This window comes from Thermobia domestica, chromosome 12 (assembly GCF_964235325.1).
Source record: "Thermobia domestica chromosome 12, izTheDome1.hap1.1, whole genome shotgun sequence".
Lineage (NCBI taxonomy): Eukaryota > Metazoa > Arthropoda > Insecta > Zygentoma > Lepismatidae > Thermobia > Thermobia domestica.
In genome coordinates this window covers 153,510,446-153,530,537 of record NC_137465.1, presented here as the reverse complement: position 1 = coordinate 153,530,537, position 20,092 = coordinate 153,510,446, and the positions used below count along the sequence as shown (strand labels likewise).

Sequence of the window (20,092 nt, the reverse complement as noted above, 5' to 3'; positions counted from 1 at the left end):
CTATCTATCTATCTATCTATCTATCTATCTATCTATATATATATATATATATATATATATATATATATATATATATATATATATATATATATAAAGCCCAACCCAAAGTTTGGAACCCTTAAAAGTAGCAGTATGACAACTCACCGCCCCCCCCAGAAATTGGTCCTGGATCCGCCCCTGCCCGCAGCCCGCTACTGGCGAAGCGAGAATGCTACTAAACACGCGGGAAACCCGGAAACGTACGCCAATTGTTATCGCTCTAACTCGCTTTGCACCGGATGCACTGCCATCTAGATTTTTATAAATACTAAAAAGATCATAAAGTATATCTGAGAATTCGAAATTCGTCTACGGATAGCCAACCAATGTTCAAATTAACGGAAATTTAGGACGTTGGGGAGACGTGATCCGTCCACTAAGGGGAAAAAAATCACGGTTACGTAACATGTTGAGACTCGAATGTGTTAATAATATAATTGTTTAATAAAGAGAACAAAGAATACATCCCCTGGTAAAAAAAAAAAAAAAGAGGAAATATAAGCAAAGAAATAGAACAAGAACATAAAAAATAAAAAAAGAAAGATATCCCAATGCCTTATCAGGGAGAAAATAAAGATAATGCAAATGGCGACTTGAACCGAAGTCAATGCCAATATACATGTTTTCATTTTCAGGAGAAGAAGAAGATGAAAAGTTATATTAATGTTTTCTTGAAAAAAGTAATGTTTGAAAGATATGAAGAAAGAAAATAATTAGTTTATTGTCTAATTCACGTTTAAAATGTTTACATGTCACTTTCAGATGTGATATAGAACAGATGTGATTATATAGGTGTATAATACAGTTCATAACATACGGTAAGTTCGGTTAAGAATTTAGTAATGAGGATATACAGGATCTCTATGAAGCAGGGATGATGACATTCGGTGACTGGATGATGCATCTTTTTGTTTGACAAGTAGCAGAATCTACTATACTGTGGCAAAAATGAAATTAAATCTTTTAGTTTTACGTCTCATATTTATCATCTTTAGGCTAAAGGGCAAGGTGAGAATGAAAATGAATAAAATGGTGGAATGAGAGAGATACATTCTAGTGGCTTGTGTGTAGCCCGCTCCCCTCAGTTCTTTGTCACCGGAACTGGAAGAGTCACAGGTCTGAACAGGCACTTTATACCATTTCACTGTGATTTTTGTCGAATTCACAATGAATTGGAATACAGTGCCTGTTCCGACCTGTGACTATTCCAGTTCCGGTGACGAGCGAACTGCAAAGAGAATATCAGTTTTAGGGATTAGGATTAGGAATTAGAATTCTGGGCTTTCAACATCTAAGGCCATTTAGCCCGTCTCGTTTTGAGGGATGACGTCCCTCGGCGAGCACACTATCCGGGGAAATGGAAGAAAGAAAGGATTGGGAAGGAAGGAAGCGACCTGGGACCTTTTAAGTTAGGTACCATCCCGGTCTTTTAAGTTAGGTACCATCCCAGGAAAACCTAATTCAGGGTGGCTGGCCTGAAAAAGCGTTTTACACCTTTCCCGAGTAGTCCCACTGGGAATCGAACCCGGGACCGACTACGCTATGGGGGGGCACCAAAATATCAGTTTTAATGACCTATGTTTAGCAGAAGGAGTCCAGCTCTTTTCTCTAAAAAAAATGTTACAATTTTGGTAATTTCTGTTCACATTCGGTTAGTTTAGAATGTTAGTTTAGGCTAGCTTAGGTTAGTTTAGGTTAGGTTAGGTTAGTTTATGTTAAATTAGTGTAGGGGTCCCGCATAATTTTCCAAAAAATGATAGAATTTTGCTTATTTCTATAATATTAGGTAAGTTTAGGTTAGTTCAGGTTAGCTTAGGTTAGTTTATGTTAGGTGAGGTTAGATTTGGTTACGTTATGATACGTCTAAGTACTTGCATCATTCATTTCTCCTGTAAATTTTGTTTTTTACGTGCTTCTAGACCCCTTGTACTAAACATACTCCGTTTCAATATACCTACACATATAATAATACCTATGAGCTAAACTTACTGAAAAGTGCAATGAGTGCATTTTTAAGATCATTTTAGCAAATTTTTGCAAATGTTACGAAAAGTAGTTAACTACTTCTAATGCGGTCAAAGAAAGAATTACCTAACCTTAAACTAACCTGACCTTAAACTTACTTTAAGCTAATAACTATTGCTATATCTAAAATCAACAAATCAAGATTTACCTAACAACATTTAACTCAAATGCTATTACTTCTTTTAATTTATTCTATGAAGAAATGAAACAAAAATTATGCATGCAAACTTTTTTCATAAAGTAAACGCAAACATCACATATACATTAAGTAAGCTACCGTACATGAAACGTTATCTGACAAAAAATCTTCCAGTAGTTAATCATTCCCAGAATAAATCTCTCCGGCATGTTTCAGCAAAAGCAAAAGCTGATCACTAATTCCCATATGTTCGCAAAATTTTCTCCTCCACAAATAACAGCTGAAATGTAACATGAGATTGTCGCTTTTATAAGTAGAGGGAAGACATCTTTTCAGCTGAAACCATACTTCTCTATATTTTGTGGGTACGCTCCTGTACTAGGATCTACGAAGTTCATTGAATGATTAACTGTGAGATGTTGCCAACATTCTTTCCTGAGGGAGCTGTATCCTTCCAGCAGCATTCGGTAATAACTGTCGATTTTTTTGTTTACGTGTCTTGATATAATATCGACAAGCAGGCACGTAGCCAGGATTTCGTGAAGGAGGTCCGTGACATGAAATACTGTGTTCATCACACCAGGGGCTCGATCATTCTAAACTATTTTACTGCAACAAATATTGGTTCGTTTAGCCAGGATTTCGTAACGGGGGAGGGGGGGGGGGGTGATATGAAATTCGGAAGGCTCAGGAGCTTGATCAATGTAAACTAATTTACTATCAACATATATTGGTTTGTTAGGGCAATAAAATTAGGATATGTTGGTAAGTATTTTAATAACAAACTATGAAGAAATCTCGAGTAATAAAAGAATAAAAAGGAATTGAAAAAGATTTTACAATTTTTACGCTCCTTTCTTTGTTCATTCAAATATAACAATTTTCCTTTCATTATGATCTCAACTAGTATGAAAAGTAAACATATTCACTATTATAAAATGTACATACTCAATAATGTCTTGTAAAATATTTTACAATATCTGCGTTCTTTTTTTTTTGTTGAATCAAATGCTAATAGAACTCCTTTTCCATATAAATTTTTGTTTTTATTATTCCGTCAACTACTGTCGGTTCCAAATGACAGGTTAAAGGAGCAGTAGAAAATTGTTTTTGAAATAACATGTTTGATTCTGCAAGGATGCGATGACGAAAAATTATGATAAAGATGTCCAGGCTGTTACTAAACGGCACTATGCTTTCGGAAGCTTGAAATCTCCCTGACTAGTAGCAGAAATTCTGAGAATTCTATAAATTTCAAATTCCCTAACTCTTCCAGAATATCTCGCTCACCTCGCCACCATGTATTGCAAGTAATACAAATTTCCTCATAAGAAAGAGTAACCAAAAGCTTCCTGTAGTTTTTTTAAATTATTATTTTTAACTCTGATCTTTCTTTTTTCATTTCATTTTGTTTCATCCTTCCTTTTTTTTTCATTTCTGTCTCGAAGGGGGGAATCCGGACCCCCCTGGCTACGTGCCTGTCGACAAGGTTAATCGCATTTCGGCTATTATTGGGACATATAAATAGAAAAATTTCATGTTTCCCGACATATTCCACCTACACTCCAGGTTTGCGATTTCATTCTGCGGACGTTGTATTTTCTACGAAAAAAAAAAAAAAAAAACCTTCGTCGATCTCAACAGTGTACCCTTCTCCACCAGTTACTTCAGATGAGTGTCGCACAATAATTTGCAAGCAAACTTCTCTACAAAATATGAGCCAGTCACTAACAGTATTATGCGATAATTTATTTACAAACGAACATTCTTGAATGATATTATCATATCTATGAATTTGTGTTAAATATAGCAATATGCAAGTAATAACACCTGCCTTATTTCAATATTTAAATGTGCTTTAAAAAAAGAGAGAATTTCTTCTAATAGATACCATTTTGTTATAATATGAACACGAACGATGATAATAAATGAAATGTAATGTAAATCTTCAACTTTTCTCCGTATGACTTTTTAAATTGAATTCATTTTGACAGCTTTTACATACCTTTCCAAATTTAAGTAATTCAGTTGATGCACAAAATCTATATGTTGTGCATTCATCTTGAAGAATTTGCGTCGATAATGTGAAAAAATATAATTTTTGAGTTGTTTTAAACCAAAAGGCTTCTTTAACTCTACAATATCCATTTTGTTTATTTAAAATATGACAATCGATAAATAAAATAACACGAAAAAATAAATGACTGTCGCATTTCCTAACTAGAAATTTATTATCGTAATCATAAATCATTACAGCAATTGGCTTGTTTCGAATTAGAAACAAAACAAAACAAATGAATAATGATTTTTCCTTTAAACATTGCAATTCCGATTCATGATTCGTTAAAAATCACTGGGGGAAGGGGACTATACTCAATCCGAGATAGAAAATGAGAGAACCCTGAAAAAACCTACCCCACATTGTGTTTGTTCGCCACAAAGTCTACTTGACGTAAGATGGGATCGAATCAAGGGGTTAAGTGCTGTATCACCGGACAAATTTTAGGAAATTTACCAGGTCAATTTGATAATTTGTTTAAATTTGTGTGGAAGAATGAGTGAAGGTCAGGAAAGGCGAATAGTAAAAGTTAAGAAAGTGGTTGTTTTTGATGTAAGGGGCATTGTATGTGGAGGCGGATTGACTATTTCGCGGATAGCTACACTTGTTTTACTATACGGATCCATAGATTGTAAAATGTACAACAAAATTTGGGCAAGTCTTTAATTTGCCTATTTCATGTCGAGAACAGAAGCCAACCAACCCCTGCAGGGCTTCTAACCCGTTCTTACCACTACTACTACTATTACTACTACTATTCTTACTATTACTTATACTGTGGATCCGTTTAGTAATATTGCACGCCTAATGTAACGTAATCTTACGTAATTTAATGTAATCCAACTAAATATAATCGAATGCAGTACATTTTAGTAACTTTTTTCGACTTTCAAATAGGTCCGGCGATACAGCACTAATGCCGAATGAAGAGATCCCACGCACCAGAGGCTAATGTTTAGTTGAAGGGGCCGGCCTTTTTCCGAAAAAATATTCTGTTAATGTTTCTTCAGGTTTGGTTAGATTAGATTAAGTTAAAGCTAATGATTTGAAAAATAGGAGAAAATATTGGGAGTTAAAAGAGGAAGATGAAGATCGACAAAAGTGGAAGAAACATTTCCAGGCCCAAATCTAAAATTGAAAAAAAAAATCCTTATTTGTCCCAGGACCTGCCAAAAGGCAGAATACATAATAATAATAATAATAATAATAATAATAATAATAATAATAATAATAATAATAATAATAATAATAATAATAATAATAAGGCTAAGTACTTGCATCATTGTATTTATGTGAGCTTATGTGAGCTTCCGGTAAGTATATATATTATCTCTCTACATTTCTCATTTCTACACAATGTAGTTCTATTGCACTCTTAAGTAAGTAGCACTTCACTAGAAATAATTCTCGTACACCAACTTAATATTTTAAAGCCCATTAAATAACAATTAGTATCTAAGGATAATTTTCTTTCATGGTTACTGAGTTGCGTGAAAACGAAGTTGACACAACGAAGTTATTTTTTTTTCTTCATTTCAGAGAAAATGGGAAAGATCAGAGAATTTACGAAAGCTGGTGTAGAAGAGAAAACAGATGAAGTTTGTTGCATTCGAGTGACGAATGCTTTCAAAGCGTTTGGAAAAGGGAAGTCTAAAGTTCCTGTTCTTACAAATCTGAATATGACTGTGAAATCAGGTCACATGTAAGTAAATGTGTCGACAAGGCACGTACGCAGGAATTTATTTCGAAAGTCATCCAAAGCTTTGAGGGGGAAAGGTTCAAAATCAATATGAGGATAAAATATATTAAAATTTGTAAAATTACCCCTAAAATTATACTAAATTTACAGAAAAGTCGAGATTTCGGAGGAAAGGATCTTGAATCTCCAGAATTCACTCCCTGCGTACTTCCTTGATGTTGACACAAAAACAGAACTCTTCTTCCTTATTATTTTACCTGTCTACAATGTTCGGTAATGTTTGTGTATCTAAGTTGTTGATACGCGATAGTTGCGATGTAATGCAGCTATTTAAGTGTACTAGGAACTTTGGTAAGGATTCATATACATTTAGATTTTTAAGATAAAATTCTTAGTTACTGGTCTTTAATAATTTGATGCAATACGTAAATACTTTTTCAGAAGCTGATCCGTTTGCGTCGGAATAAATTGAGTTGTTTACGTAAGGTACTGGTATTCCCCTTGCCATCCTTGACCATGCTCTAAGTGATGGTTACCAGTGTGTATCATTTCACAGTGCTGCCGTTTCCACTGCAGCAGACTTCCTTCCAGCTGGTATGAGGAGTATATAGTCCAACGCCTGCTAGCAGAATTTCCAGAGGCCATTTAATATGCGAACTCTAAAGCAAAGGATAGCCTCGAGCGGAATAGCATGGATAGCAGTTGTAACTGCGATGCGTTGATAGGATGCCAGTAATGTTTTGACCATGTGACTTGAAGCTTAATCTCGGCACAACTCCACACGATGAGTTTCGTCGTTATACAATACTGGTATTTTGTGTATGTAGACTGGAGATATGACATATTTTTGATAGTAAGAAGCATTGATATGCCTATATTTCGACCTTACAAATCTAGAGCTTCCATTTGCAGCAAAACCCAGAAGAAACAATAAAACATTTTAAGAAACTTTCTTGGCATTTGCACAAAGTTACATCAGCATTTTTATGAACACCTTGTATAGGTGGTGGCCTGATTTTTTCAACAGTCACGTAGATGTTTCGTCCAATGCCAGAACGAATTTCCAGCAATTACCAGCTAGGTGACGCTCGTACAGCCTTCTGTTCTTGCTCGTTTGCTCCGTGATGAACGTACACATACTTGACTTGAGGTACCCTCAATTTGTGATGGATTACATGATTCAGCATGATTGGACCATATGTAATCATTTGGACATAACTTATTGTTGTAATGGATTCTTACAGGGCGCCATATGCCGTATTTCCTTTACCACATTTCTTGTGAGTTTCACTAACGCCCTCTTTGGATACGATTTCGTTTATGATATGAATCGGGCAGAAGGTTGCTGTTCATAGCGTTTAACTATCATTAGTTCATTCTATGGTAAAGCCATTGCTCCGACACTGTTCTACTAAGCGGGAAATGCTACAGTTTGCACAGAAAAGAGCCATGACGTATCCTTTCCAAAAGTAATTGTCTTCGGCGGCGACCCGCTACAACACTTTCACTCTGCTACATAAAAGCTTAGATATTGATACTTATGTGTGTAGAATTTCATTGGTCTTTGAAACCCGGTTTAAGAGGTGTTGCTCTCTGCAAATTGTTCTGATCGAAACGAATCAGCATTTTTATGTAAGTACTACGCACCTTAACCTATGAATTTAAATATGACATTAGCGTTGGCTTTGTCTATAGTTCTTCTGAATTACACATCTATTTAACGTAAATACAATTATAAAGTTTGCTTAATGGTTGTTTTACAGACTGAAATGATACGAGGAAGGATCACTAAATAACATACATTTTCTTAACACAATATTGTACTAATCTCCAAAGTGGGAATTGAAGAAATAGTGCTTTGAATTTCACATTGTAGGCAGCAGTTGTTCGATCAGGCAGAAATATAAGTGGCAGAACCGTGAACTCCTAGGAAAGATGCGTGTATTACAGTCGTCAACTTGTGAAGAGCAGAAAGGTGTAGTTCGTTTTCTGTGAGCAAAAGGACAAAACTTGAACGAAACTCAGAAAGAAATGGTGTGAATGTATGGAAAAGACTGTATAGATTGTAGCCAAATGGTGCAAATTCATTTTCAGGTGGTGCTAATTCTTTCAAGAGGGCCGAATATATCTTGTGGATCGCCATGTGCCGGGCTCCAGTAACAGCGTCAAGGGAACATAATTTCACGGCAATTGAAGATGCAACTCGTAATAACCTGCGAAGCCATATTCGAAAATTGTCGAAGATATTCAACATTTCGTATGGTACAGTGTACGATGTGGTGCATGAAAACTAAAATTTCGTAAAGTGCTCGGTAAGTGCCAAAAAATCTCGGTAAGTGCCAAAATATCTCGGTAAGTGCAAAAAAATCTCACAGAGGTTCAAAGTGTCAGCGAATGATGACATACCTGGACTAATTGATATGTATGGTACGCTGAAGAGCATGCTTTCCTGGAAGGTATCGTTACAGATGATAAATCTTATGCATACCACTACATGCCTAAAACAAATCGGACATCCGCGGAAAGAAATCCAAGGTGACTCATTCTGCGAGAAAAGTGCTAGCGACTATATTGTGGGATATTCAAGGAAATCTACTCATGGATTTTCTAATACACTGGGTGACTGTGAATGATACATCGTATAAAGCATATTGACAAAGTTTCGTCGTGCGCTTCGTGACAAACACCCTATCATTAAAGTGGATCACTAAGTGTTCCCAGTGTTATGCTAAACGCTGCTTAAATAGTGTGGCGTTGCCAGATAGTGTCGAGTGTTCACTGATGCCAGATAATAAAGGAGGGAATCATGGAATTCTGCTTGGATACTTACTAGAGAAATTAGTTTTCGACTCTTACCGCAATTCCACTTCTCGAACTGCAATGTTATAATCCAGGCGTGTTCTTATTGTGACTACTACAGTAAACGTACAAATCTGGCAACAACGCATAATGGCGTTCTGCGCAAGTTTCGTCTCAAAATCTATTTCCTTAGATGTAAATTAATATTTAAATAAAATATTAAACATAACACGAAAAACGGTCAAACAATATACCTATTTCGTAATAACATCGTTACTTTAAAATACTTTACATATTCAAATAAACATTTCGTAAAACTGAGCACTTCTTGTAAGATCTTACAGCAAGTGCCATCTTGTGTGCTCATTGTAAAACGAATCAAATATTTTCTTTTATTTGTTGCATTTTTCGATATCAGGAGACCCAACCAAATGAGTCAGTGTCTTGTGCTGTAGCTGAAACATTACTCTATCTTATAGTACAATATTTATAATATGTAACGTTTCATTGCACAGTAGTTAAGGCAATGAACTAAAATATGTACTGACTTCCGGGTGGTGATGCAGCTTAATGCTGGAGATATCAAACTCCTTTAAGACAATCCACGAAAATACTTTATAACAATCCTGTGTTGCTGCGCCTATTTGTGATGAGCTACAGAAATTCGGCTCCTTACATACTTGATACGACACTCCCAGCCTATCATCAGTAAAGACATTCTTGGCAGGCCAACTTTTAATTCCGATGACAAAGTCTAATTGGTTCCCGAAGATGACTATACTATCAAAAGACGGACATCTATGAAAGGGTATTTTGAAACTTGTGCTACGATGGGAGAAATGTATTGAGAGACTTGGCGGCTATATTGAAAATATTCTTCTATAAAAATTGTTGTGTTACCTGCAGATTCGTCCTCGTATATATAATAATACTACAGATTTTGCGTTTTATTTATGCTGCCTTTAATGTTTCTTCCTACTGAAACTCAAATATGTTATATTATATAGAAAATATATATTTAAAAAGTGCAACTGATACTGTATGAGCTTCGGTGTTGCCTTTTGGCACAATTTTCGCAACACTTAATCGTAACACATAACAAAAACAATAACTTGCATCTACTCATATCATCTACCAAAATTATATGGTAGATGCAAATCCTTATGAGGAATTTTCGAAAAAATTGGGAGACATTTTTTAAATCTAAAAATTGATGCTGTACCATAACAAAGCCATCCATTCAGAAGAAACAGATACTAAAGTTTACACTAATCAAGTATGGAGTATGGTTAATGAGATAAAGTGAAAGAAACTATTAATTCTTTAACCTAATTTTTCTTTAACTATAATATTGTGTAAAACACTGATCTGGTAGGACCAGAAAGCAACGATTTAATAAAACACCATACTGCTATTTCTGTAAATATTTGTGAGACAACGTTGAAACCCAGTATGAGTCCGTATGGAGAGTGCTAAATTGGTAACATGAGTTCCGGTAATTTTTTTCAACTAAATGATAGGTCTAAAGATTAGAAATGCTATTCTGTGAAGATTACTAAATACTACAGTCTTAACTGAAAATCTAACTCCTGATTGTCGGCTCTCTTACTTACTTACTTACTTAAGCCGTCCTCTTCTACCTTCTGGTGTAAACGGGTTTCCAGAGAGCTTTCCAATCATCTGTTTCGTGCTATTGTCTGCACCGTCTTCCTTGGAAACTTCTTGTTCTTTACAATTTCTCGAATATCTTTCAGCCATGTTTTCCTCGGTCTTCCTTTTGGTTTCCTATAAGTTTCGCCTTGTATACTTATTTTACTATTCTCTTTTCATCCATTGTTGTTAAATGGCCAAACCATCTCAACTTTATTTTCTGTATTTTATCTTCCAATAAAGCTACTTTCAACATTTCTCTTATTTTGACATTTCTTATCTTGTTCTTCTGATTTTACCCTCCATTTTTCGCATAAACCTCATTTCCGTTGCTTGTAGTTTCTTTTGTTGGTTTGTATTTAAGGTCCAAGAATCACAAAAATATGTTAATATTGGCTTATGTATAGTTTTGAATACTGTTCTTTTTGTTTTTTGTTACTTCCTTTCTGTTCAGGAGCTGGTCTTCAACCCATTGAAACATCTTCTTGCAGCTGCTACTCTGTTAGAAATTTATGTGTCTATTTTTCCTTCTTTGTTTATTCAGGTTCCTAGATATTTGAAGTTATCCACTTGTTCTATTGCTTCATTTCTTATTTTGATGTGGTGCTGTTTGTCCTCTTTAGAAATTATCATCGATTATGTTTTGCCTATGTTTATTTTTAGATTTTTCTTTTTCAACTGCTCTTCCCACAGCTTTAAGTTATAATTCAACATTTTTTCTGATTTGGTTATTAGAACTACATCGTCTGCAATTGCTAATTCTGCGATTTTTACTGGTTTTATTTTCCAAAGCCTACTTCGTACCATTTGTTCTTGTGGCATTCTTACATAAACGTCATCTAGTACTAGGTTGAACAAAAAAGGACTCAATACACAGCCTTGTCTTACTCCCGATGTAGTTTAAAATTCTTCAATGTTCCATTACAAGTCCTCACGTAGTCCCTTGTTTGTCTACAATAACGGTGAATTATATTTGCTAACTTACTATTTACTTTCCTGTTTTTGAGGCTTTTCCATATTTCTTCTCTTCTGACAGTATCAAATGCTTTCGTTAGATCTATAAAGCAGAGATAGATTTCTTTATTTTGATTTATCCCTTCTTCTACGATTTGTCTTGGCATAAATATTTGATTTGTGTACTTCTGTTTGCTCTAAATCCACTTTGTGAATCTTTCAATTGCGGTTCGTTTTCCTTCCTTAGTTTTTCATAAATAATAATTGCAAAGATTTTAGCTACTGTACTTAGGAACAAAATCCTTCTATAGTTATTGGAGTCTTTGTTATCTCCTTTCTTATAAATGGGTACTATCACTGCGATTTCCCAGTCACTGGGCACTTGTTCCTTCTTCCGAATAAAGTTAAATAACTAGTAGCATCTTTCTTCCAAACGTACTACAACGATAACGAATAATTCTTATGTACTTTTAAGTATTATTTGTATTTACGGTCAAAATGAGCTATTTAAAAAGGCACAAGCTATCAAGTAGAAGAAGAAATTATATAAAAAATAATTTAAATATTTGGTATTATATTGATATTTTGTCTTATCGTTCCTATGACGATTTACTTGCTTGTTTTAATGTCGTTGCTATAGTAACTAGAAAGATATAGATGTAACGAGGAACCATCTTGTGTAAGCTGTATGTACAATATTGTAAGGAGTCGAAGAAGTTCTACGTTCAAGGATAATAATATAAATTTGAAATGCATTATTGCGTTGAATTATTCCAGATAATCTCGTGTATTGCACAAACATTTAGAATCAGGGCATATGTAACATAGTTCACGCCAGAATTGGCGTTACATATTATATGGTGCCGGAACCATGGACTTTGGAGATAAGTTAGAAGTAAAAGTAAACTATCTCGCATCATCACGGATTATTTATTGCTTCGTAATAAAGGGCCTATAATGAAAGTGAATACCGGAATTGAAGAAGTTGCTCCTGGAAGTGAAACTTCATCAGACAACAGCTAGGACAACAAATGAATTCCATGTCACAACAGATGGATACTAGGTTGCAACAAATGACAAAAAACATTGATTTCAAATTGAACACCAGATTGAAACAAATGGATTCAAAATTAGACACCAGGTTGGAACAAGTGACATAAAACATTGATTCCACATTGAACACCTCATTGGAATAAGTTACACAACAAATAGGATATGAGTTGGATACCAGATTGGAACAAATGGACTCCAAATTGGACACCAAATTAAAACAGATAAATTCCAAATTGGAAGTAACTGACAATAGGATGGAACAGATTGTTCATACCTTTGCATTAGTGAAAAGTACTGTTGACGTAGTTGAAACCCAAGTCAACGTACATGCCAATCAAATTCGAATACTTCAGGAAGAAATCCATACTGTTAAAGAGAAGATCAGTGCGGTCAACTGTAATTCTGATCCTACCCTCAATGCCGTGCGTGATGAATATACGAGACCTGAACCAAGACACTGAAGAACACAATAATTCATCCGAAATCTGTTCTGAGAGGAAATACACCATTTCAAATACGGAGAATGAAGAAAGGAGGACACCTCGCAGGAATCATATGTACAGAAAACGACATCTAAAGGTGAACTTCAGTGAGATAAGGTCATTAACCAAATTCAGTGGCAGATCAGAAGATATTCCTGCAAGTATATTTCTATAAAAAATTGAGTAAGAGTGCGAGTTAATAGGCATAGATAAGGCCAATTTTCTTAAGATAATACCGCATATTTTGTTACCACCCTGTTCTGTATGGTTTAAGGCAATTAGCGGTAATTTACGTGACTATTCTTGTTTTAAAAATGCCTTGCTAGCTAATTTCGAAAATGACTTTATGTTAGCAGACAGGGATGCTCAGATCCGGAATCGACGTTTTCATCCAAAAGTCGATAAAAGCCTTACCGATTTTGTGATCGCCGTGTATAATGATTTGAAACAAATCAATCCCTACCAACAGGAGTTGCGTATTATCGCCTCAGTACGAATATCACTGCCGTTTAAGCTTCAGCAAGTATTAATCTCGTCACAATGTATAAATTTCAATCGTTTAATTATGATTGTTCAAAATTATGAAAGTCAGATTAGATTGCAAAGTAATAGTAATAGAAATCAAGCTAATTATATTCCTGTTCGAAATATACATGTTAGAGAGAATTTTAATCGTAGTACAAGAGATAATGTTAGATTTACTCGTAACGACAATACGACAGAACCTAACTTCAGAAAAAACAGAAATAATAATAGTACCGTTTCTAGAAATAATGTAATTAATCGAGTTAATTACTCACGTACTACCAGATTCCGTAATAATTACCTAGATGGCAGGACTGTAATCAAGATTGTGCTATTCAATGTAACCTAATCGAATCTTTTAGTAATGTCACTTAACCTAAATGTAGTTGAATTGGATTGGATTAAAGCCACGTTAGCAATGGATTCGCAAGAATATAAAAACAGTAATTTAAACTTAAATGACAATGTTTTAAATCCTTTAAATGATAGTAACTAATAATAATATATATTTGAAAGTGTTATTCTTTTTGTGACATTAATTCGTTTTTGTTTTGTTTCACTTTGAATATTGTTCTGATTTCATTGTAATTCTACTTCGCTCATATTCTATGAATTACATCAATGCATTGATTCAAATATTGTCTATCAAATTTATGCTAACTATGCCCGAATAAATTAAATAGGTTAAGTTGTATTTTAATGTACACCAACTTTGTTGTTAATATGTTTAAATGCCATTGAATTAAAGAATTTATTTAGGACCTAAAAATAATCAACAAACATACCACATTTTGAATATCTCCTTATCGTCGGTAATTTTATAGACTTAAAATAAAATTGATTATTTAATAAATATAAAAATGATATTGAGATAAAATGAAAATGAAATGTTATTTTATGAATTGTAATTTTTATATATACGAGGGTTATTCAAAAACTAAGGTAACTATTGTATGTGAAATGTCTAACGGTCCAGAATTCTTTCTTTAATTATGAACAATGTAAAGAAGTTCCAGTAATTCGGGAGCCATTATACAACGATAATGTAAAATTCTTATGTACTTTTAAGTATTATTTGTATTTACGGGCAAAATGAGCTATTTAAAAAGGCACAAGCTATCAAGAAGAAGAAAAAGAAATTATATAAAAAATAATTTAAATATTTGGTATTGAGATTTTGTCTGTTATCGTTGCTATGACGATTTACTTACTTGTTTTAATGTCGATGCTATAGTAACTAGAAACATAGATGTTACGAGGAACAATCTTGTGTAAGCTGAATGTACAATATTTTAAGGTATCGAACAAGTTATAAGTTCGAGGATAATAATATATATTTGAAATGCATTATTACGTTGAATTATTCCAGATAATCTCGTGTATTGCATAAACATTTAGAATCAAGGCATATGTAATATAGTTCACGACAGAATTAGCGTTACAGTACCTAGATGCTTTAACGTTTCTGGAGCAATTCCATCATGTCCTGATACTCTTCCGGCTTTCATTTTCTTTATTACTCTCTCCAGTTCTTCATGTTAGATGTTATTTTCCGTTTCTTCTGTTTTGTCTGTCATCTTCTTGTGTCTGTTTTTCGTTTCCTTTATGCGCATATTTCCTTAACCTTTGCCATATGTTTTCTACTCTTCTATTTCCTTCTTATATTGGGTCCTCCTGTTTCAGTGTTTCTTCGCAGTATTCTCTTCATGTTTTTATTATCTCCTCTTCCTTAACTAATACTTCCCCACTTTATCATATATTCTATTAATTATTGTTTCCTTTTTTCTTTTCTCCATAGAATAACTTACCAGGTAGTGTACCATAGAATAACTACGTTTCCTTTGTAATTCTCCAGTAATCCTTTCCCAAAACCTTCCCAAGCTTCCTTTTTTACTTTGTATTAGTATATCTTTAACATTGTTTCTCTGTTCTTTGTATCTTTCACCGTCGGTCTCACTTTTCGTTGATAGTTTTTCCGTCTCTTCTTCTTCTCTTTGACTTCCTCTTGGATTTCTACAATCCACCATGCTGTTCTTTTAATTTGTGATTCCCCAATTTTGGATTTTCCGCATATCTGCTCTCTTCCTTTATGATTGTTGTTTTAAACTGCTTCCAAAGTTCTTTTACGTCCTCTATTTCTTCTTCTTGTAGTAATCTTCCAAGCACTTCTACTGTTCCTTATGCGTATGCTCTTCTAAGGCCTCCTGATAATTTCTTGATCTTTATTTTCTCTGTACCTTTCCTTTTTCTAGTGGTTGGTTTTCTTGTATCTTCTCTAGTAACTATTAATTCCAGTGCTAAAAGATAATGATCGCTCCCTATTTCTGGTCCTCTCATAACTCTTACATCCTTGATTTTTTCCAGTTTTCTCTAGACACTAATATGTAATCTATTATAGACTTCTGTTTATTTGATGGTTCTTCTCTTGTATACAGATGGATATTCTTGTGTTTACATTTTGTATTTATTATTACTAGGTTGTTTTCGAAACAAAACTCTATGATTCTTGTTCGATTGTTGTTTAGTATTGTTTCACTATATTGCCCTAATAGCCCATTATAATTCTTATAGTTTCTCCCAACTCTTCCATTTAAATCTCCAATTACTATTGTTGATATGTTGCTGTTGTCTTTTGTTTGTTGTAATGTGTCCAAAAATTCTTCTTTCTGTTCTACTGGGGCATCTTCACTTGGTCCGTACCCTATAACTACTTTTTGTGGTCTATATTTTTCCTCATCTAATAGGATTGTAAGTGTCGTAATTTCGTTCACAAACTACCAGTCTTGTGTTGTTTAGTATGTCCTCTTGTCTATACAACCTACTCCTCTCCTTGCCCTTTCGAATTTTAACACTCCTAAGCGAAATAAAGTGTGCCCATTCCCTATATTTTCTGCACCTTGTCCTTTCTATAATTTTCATTCCTATTCCTATAATTTTCATTTTTAGCTCCTTTGCTTATGCTGTTAGTTCTTGTTCTTTTCCTGTTAATCGTAGGACATTCCAGGTTCTAATCCTCTCTTTGTTGTTATCAGATCATCCAAACCGGCTCTCTGTTTCCTTGTTCTTTTGATGGTTAATGATTTCGGACATACGGGATATATTATCCTATCGTGATGAAGGGGTTGCCTTCTTTGGGTGCTCATGCTCACCTTTTTCTGGCTGTTGGTCTGCAGACTTCTTGTTTTACAGGGAATTAATGCCTAATCTCCCTCTTTTCTCACCCGGGCTTGGGACCGGCAATGGTGGAGTTTTGTCGGTTCTCATTTGGCTAAATCTTAGATTAGTTTTCTCACAGAATACTGCTAGAAATAAAGTGCAATGAATGGAATACGAAACTGATAATTGAATGATAAGTTTTAATTCCGTTAACTGTTTTCAGCATAATGAGTGTGAAAAAAAACTTGTGCTTCAGTTATGAGGCAATGAATCTAAAACTGTCAGAGGTGGTTACGGAAAACGCAATTACATTGTGTTTCTCTCTCTGTCTGATAGTCTGAAGTCAACTTCGAAGGAAACGACTTGTATAAGTAGGCCTATAAACGAATAATAAGTCATTAGTACTAAAGTGTGGATAACTGAATCTTTTACAGTACTTTAACCAGTTTTCTCGATTTCGAGGAAGGAGGGTCTAAAGTTCCAGGGGAAGACAATATTCATCACCTTCATGCTGGAAAATATCTTCAAAAATTTTGGGGAATTATAGAAGTTTGTGAACAAATTTCCCCACCCGGATATGTGTGGGATTTAGGATTTAGATTTCTGGGCTTTCGGCATCTAAGGTCATTTAGCCCGTCACGATTTGAGGGATGACGTCCCTCGGCGAGCACACAATCCGAGGAAAGGGAAGGAAGGAAGCGACCTGGGACTTTATACTCACAAATTACAATAATTTCTGGTTGTTTAAATTTTGATGCCCTACAAATGTATATTAATCGATAGATGCCATCAAAATGAACAAAATGACTGTTCAAGTGTAAATCTCTGCATAGATTTTGAGAAAAACTGATTTCATTACCGTTAAAATTATGTCGTTCGTTGCCAATCTGATGCAACAGTTTTTATTCTGTTGGAATCAGGGTAAAAGTGGATTTGAAAACGTAAGAGGACACATGACGTCACTCCGTCCTCCGTGCCGATCTTTGGGTATTGTAATTTTTTTAGGAAGTGGAGGGATGCTATAGATATCTTTTGGAAGCGGGAGAACGGCATCCCCCGTTCATCCCCACTTTTATCTCTGGCTGAAATAGATTATTCATTTATGTATTATTTATAAGAAGTACTAGGAGAAGTCAAAAAGTAAAGAGACCTGCAATTTCTCGCACTAGGGTTTGGTAACACTGTTAGTATCCAGCGTTGACCTAGTGTCTCTGCAACACGTTTATGCAGCGTGTTACTCTTATTCTCGCGTTAGTCGTTGGAGTGAGGAACACCGTTAAACATTGCAGCTCCATTGCCGATCTGAGCCAAGGAGGAAATGAGGGCAGTGATCACTTTTTGTTTGCGGAAGGTGTTAAACCTGCGAAAATTATTCGTCGAATGCAAGCGCAGTATGGTGGTAGCTGTTTATCGCGAAGCAAGATCTACGAATGGATAGAGCTTTTCAAACAGGGAAGAACTTCTTTATGTAACGAGGAAAGATTGGACAGGCCATCGACTTCAACGACTGAGGATAATTTGAAAGTCGTTGAGGGTATGGTGATGGAAAACAGACGAATCACAGTATAGGAAATCGCAAATACTTTACATATCAATCATGGTCATAAACAATTGTCCGCAAATTGGTCCATATAAAATTTTCTGACCGCAATGTTCTCTCTAGCCTCACTCTATTCTTAGAAACTTTTTGGTGATTATTTAATATGCCTTCTGATTAGAGGACATAGTCTCCCATTTGAGGAAAAAATCATTCTTCATTTAGTTCAGCAAATATTTATGACAAACTGTATAACTTCAAATTAACATTTATGAGGTACATTCATGTTTCTCTCTTAACTTTTGATCTAAACCGCAATGATTGAGATTTATTTATTTGCACGAAAATTTAACCGGATCCTTGATGGCCGATAACTGAAGAACCAAAGATCTGTCCAGGAAAAATCTCACATATGTACTAAACAAATCAAGGTCCTACCTGTATGCGAAGTTCAGTCAAGATTGGTTGAGATATGTAAAGAGCGTACCATATACCATACTTTATGTTCTAAGGTGAATGGTGCTAAGAGTACATGCTTAACATTCTACACTCTGTAGAAAAGGTACTTTTGTTAATTAGAAAATACAAAACCATGAAATATTCTTTGATCCTTGTGATTAAATATATTAGTTAAACACATGTCACAAGTATACATTAGTTACACACGTCACAGAAAATAAGAAAATATATTTATATGCAAAAGGTCCAAATTCGTACTCCTGGACACATAGAGGGGTAGGGGTATTATAAAGGTCTGGCAAGAGTACGCACTAACAATTGCCACACACACACACACACACACACACACACATATATATATATATATATATATATATATATATATATATATATATATACGGCCCATAGTTATTACACTCTCAACATTGCTTATACCAGCATTCTTGACACACCTTATTCTGAACCTAGTCGTCATCAAAGGTTTTTAAAGCAGAAAAACTTTTATTGCCTTCATTCACTTACTGTTTCTTCTTAAGGTGGAAGGAGATGAAAAATCGAAGGAGATTCCTTGGGTATATTGATCATTTTCCATTGACGTGTCATGAGTTTCTATTGATGAGATTTCTATAATCATTTTTATTGTTATTTTCTTTTTTGTCTCTGCTCTATCCAAATCAATTAATTACATGGATACAGTAAAAATTTCTGATGCTTCTGCATCGCTAATCTTGAAGGTTAGTCGATCTATCTGTAGGCCTATATGATTGCAGAAACGCCTTTGTATCTTTATTGAAAATTTTATGAGCACAATCTTACTGTAAATTATTGTAAACAATATTTTTGTACTGGTAATCAAGGATGAGCTAGTTCACAAAAGTATGTACGTATTCTTTGACTATACAAACATGAACTCTTGCCCTCCCTTTACACTATCAAACTTTTTGGGCGACATAGAGAAGTAATTGATAGGTACCTCTAGCACAGCCATACGTAGGCCTAAACCTTGCCTAACAACAATTGCTTTTAATGGCATTCATTATTACTTAGTTCCAATGACACACCTTGTATTAATACTTGAATTACCGAAATATTATACAAGAAATAAAAAAAAATCTTTATTGACTTACAGTAACTATACGAAATTCGGAATGACGATATTCTATTGTATATTATGGCTCTCTAAGATAATTTAGTCTTATGTCAGTTGTACAAGCAGTAGCACTTTTAAGCGCCAGCGTACTTCCAGTCTGTTTACCCTGTATCTTAAAAAAAAATCGAATGGAGGGCGAAAACTATATATGCGATAATATTTTATTTTTGTATAAATTGATTAGATTTTTGTACAATTTTTCAGATATGGGTTACTCGGACCCAGTGGTACAGGAAAGACAACGCTTATAAATTGTATATTAGCCTTAATGAAATTAGACGCTGGAGAGATTTTTCTTTACGGAAAGAGACAAGGGGATCAGGAATATGCAATTCCAGGTCCCGATGTTGGTTACATGCCACAGGT

At 34.6% G+C, this 20,092-nt stretch overlaps 1 protein-coding gene across 3 annotated transcripts in view; it reads left to right on the top strand.

Moving 5' to 3' along the window:
• Positions 1-710: 710 nt before the first annotated feature.
• Positions 711-20,092, top strand: part of LOC145665805 (ABC transporter G family member 20-like) — a 116,707-nt gene continuing 97,325 nt past the window's right edge. For all 3 annotated transcript variants that reach the window (XM_081732918.1, XM_081732919.1, XM_081732917.1), the window contains exons 1-3: positions 711-857; positions 5,802-5,964; positions 19,931-20,090. In XM_081732918.1, the coding sequence (XP_081589044.1) occupies positions 5,807-5,964; positions 19,931-20,090 (318 nt within the window). In that variant the 5' untranslated portion in view covers positions 711-857; positions 5,802-5,806. The remainder of the gene's footprint in view (positions 858-5,801; positions 5,965-19,930; positions 20,091-20,092) is intronic.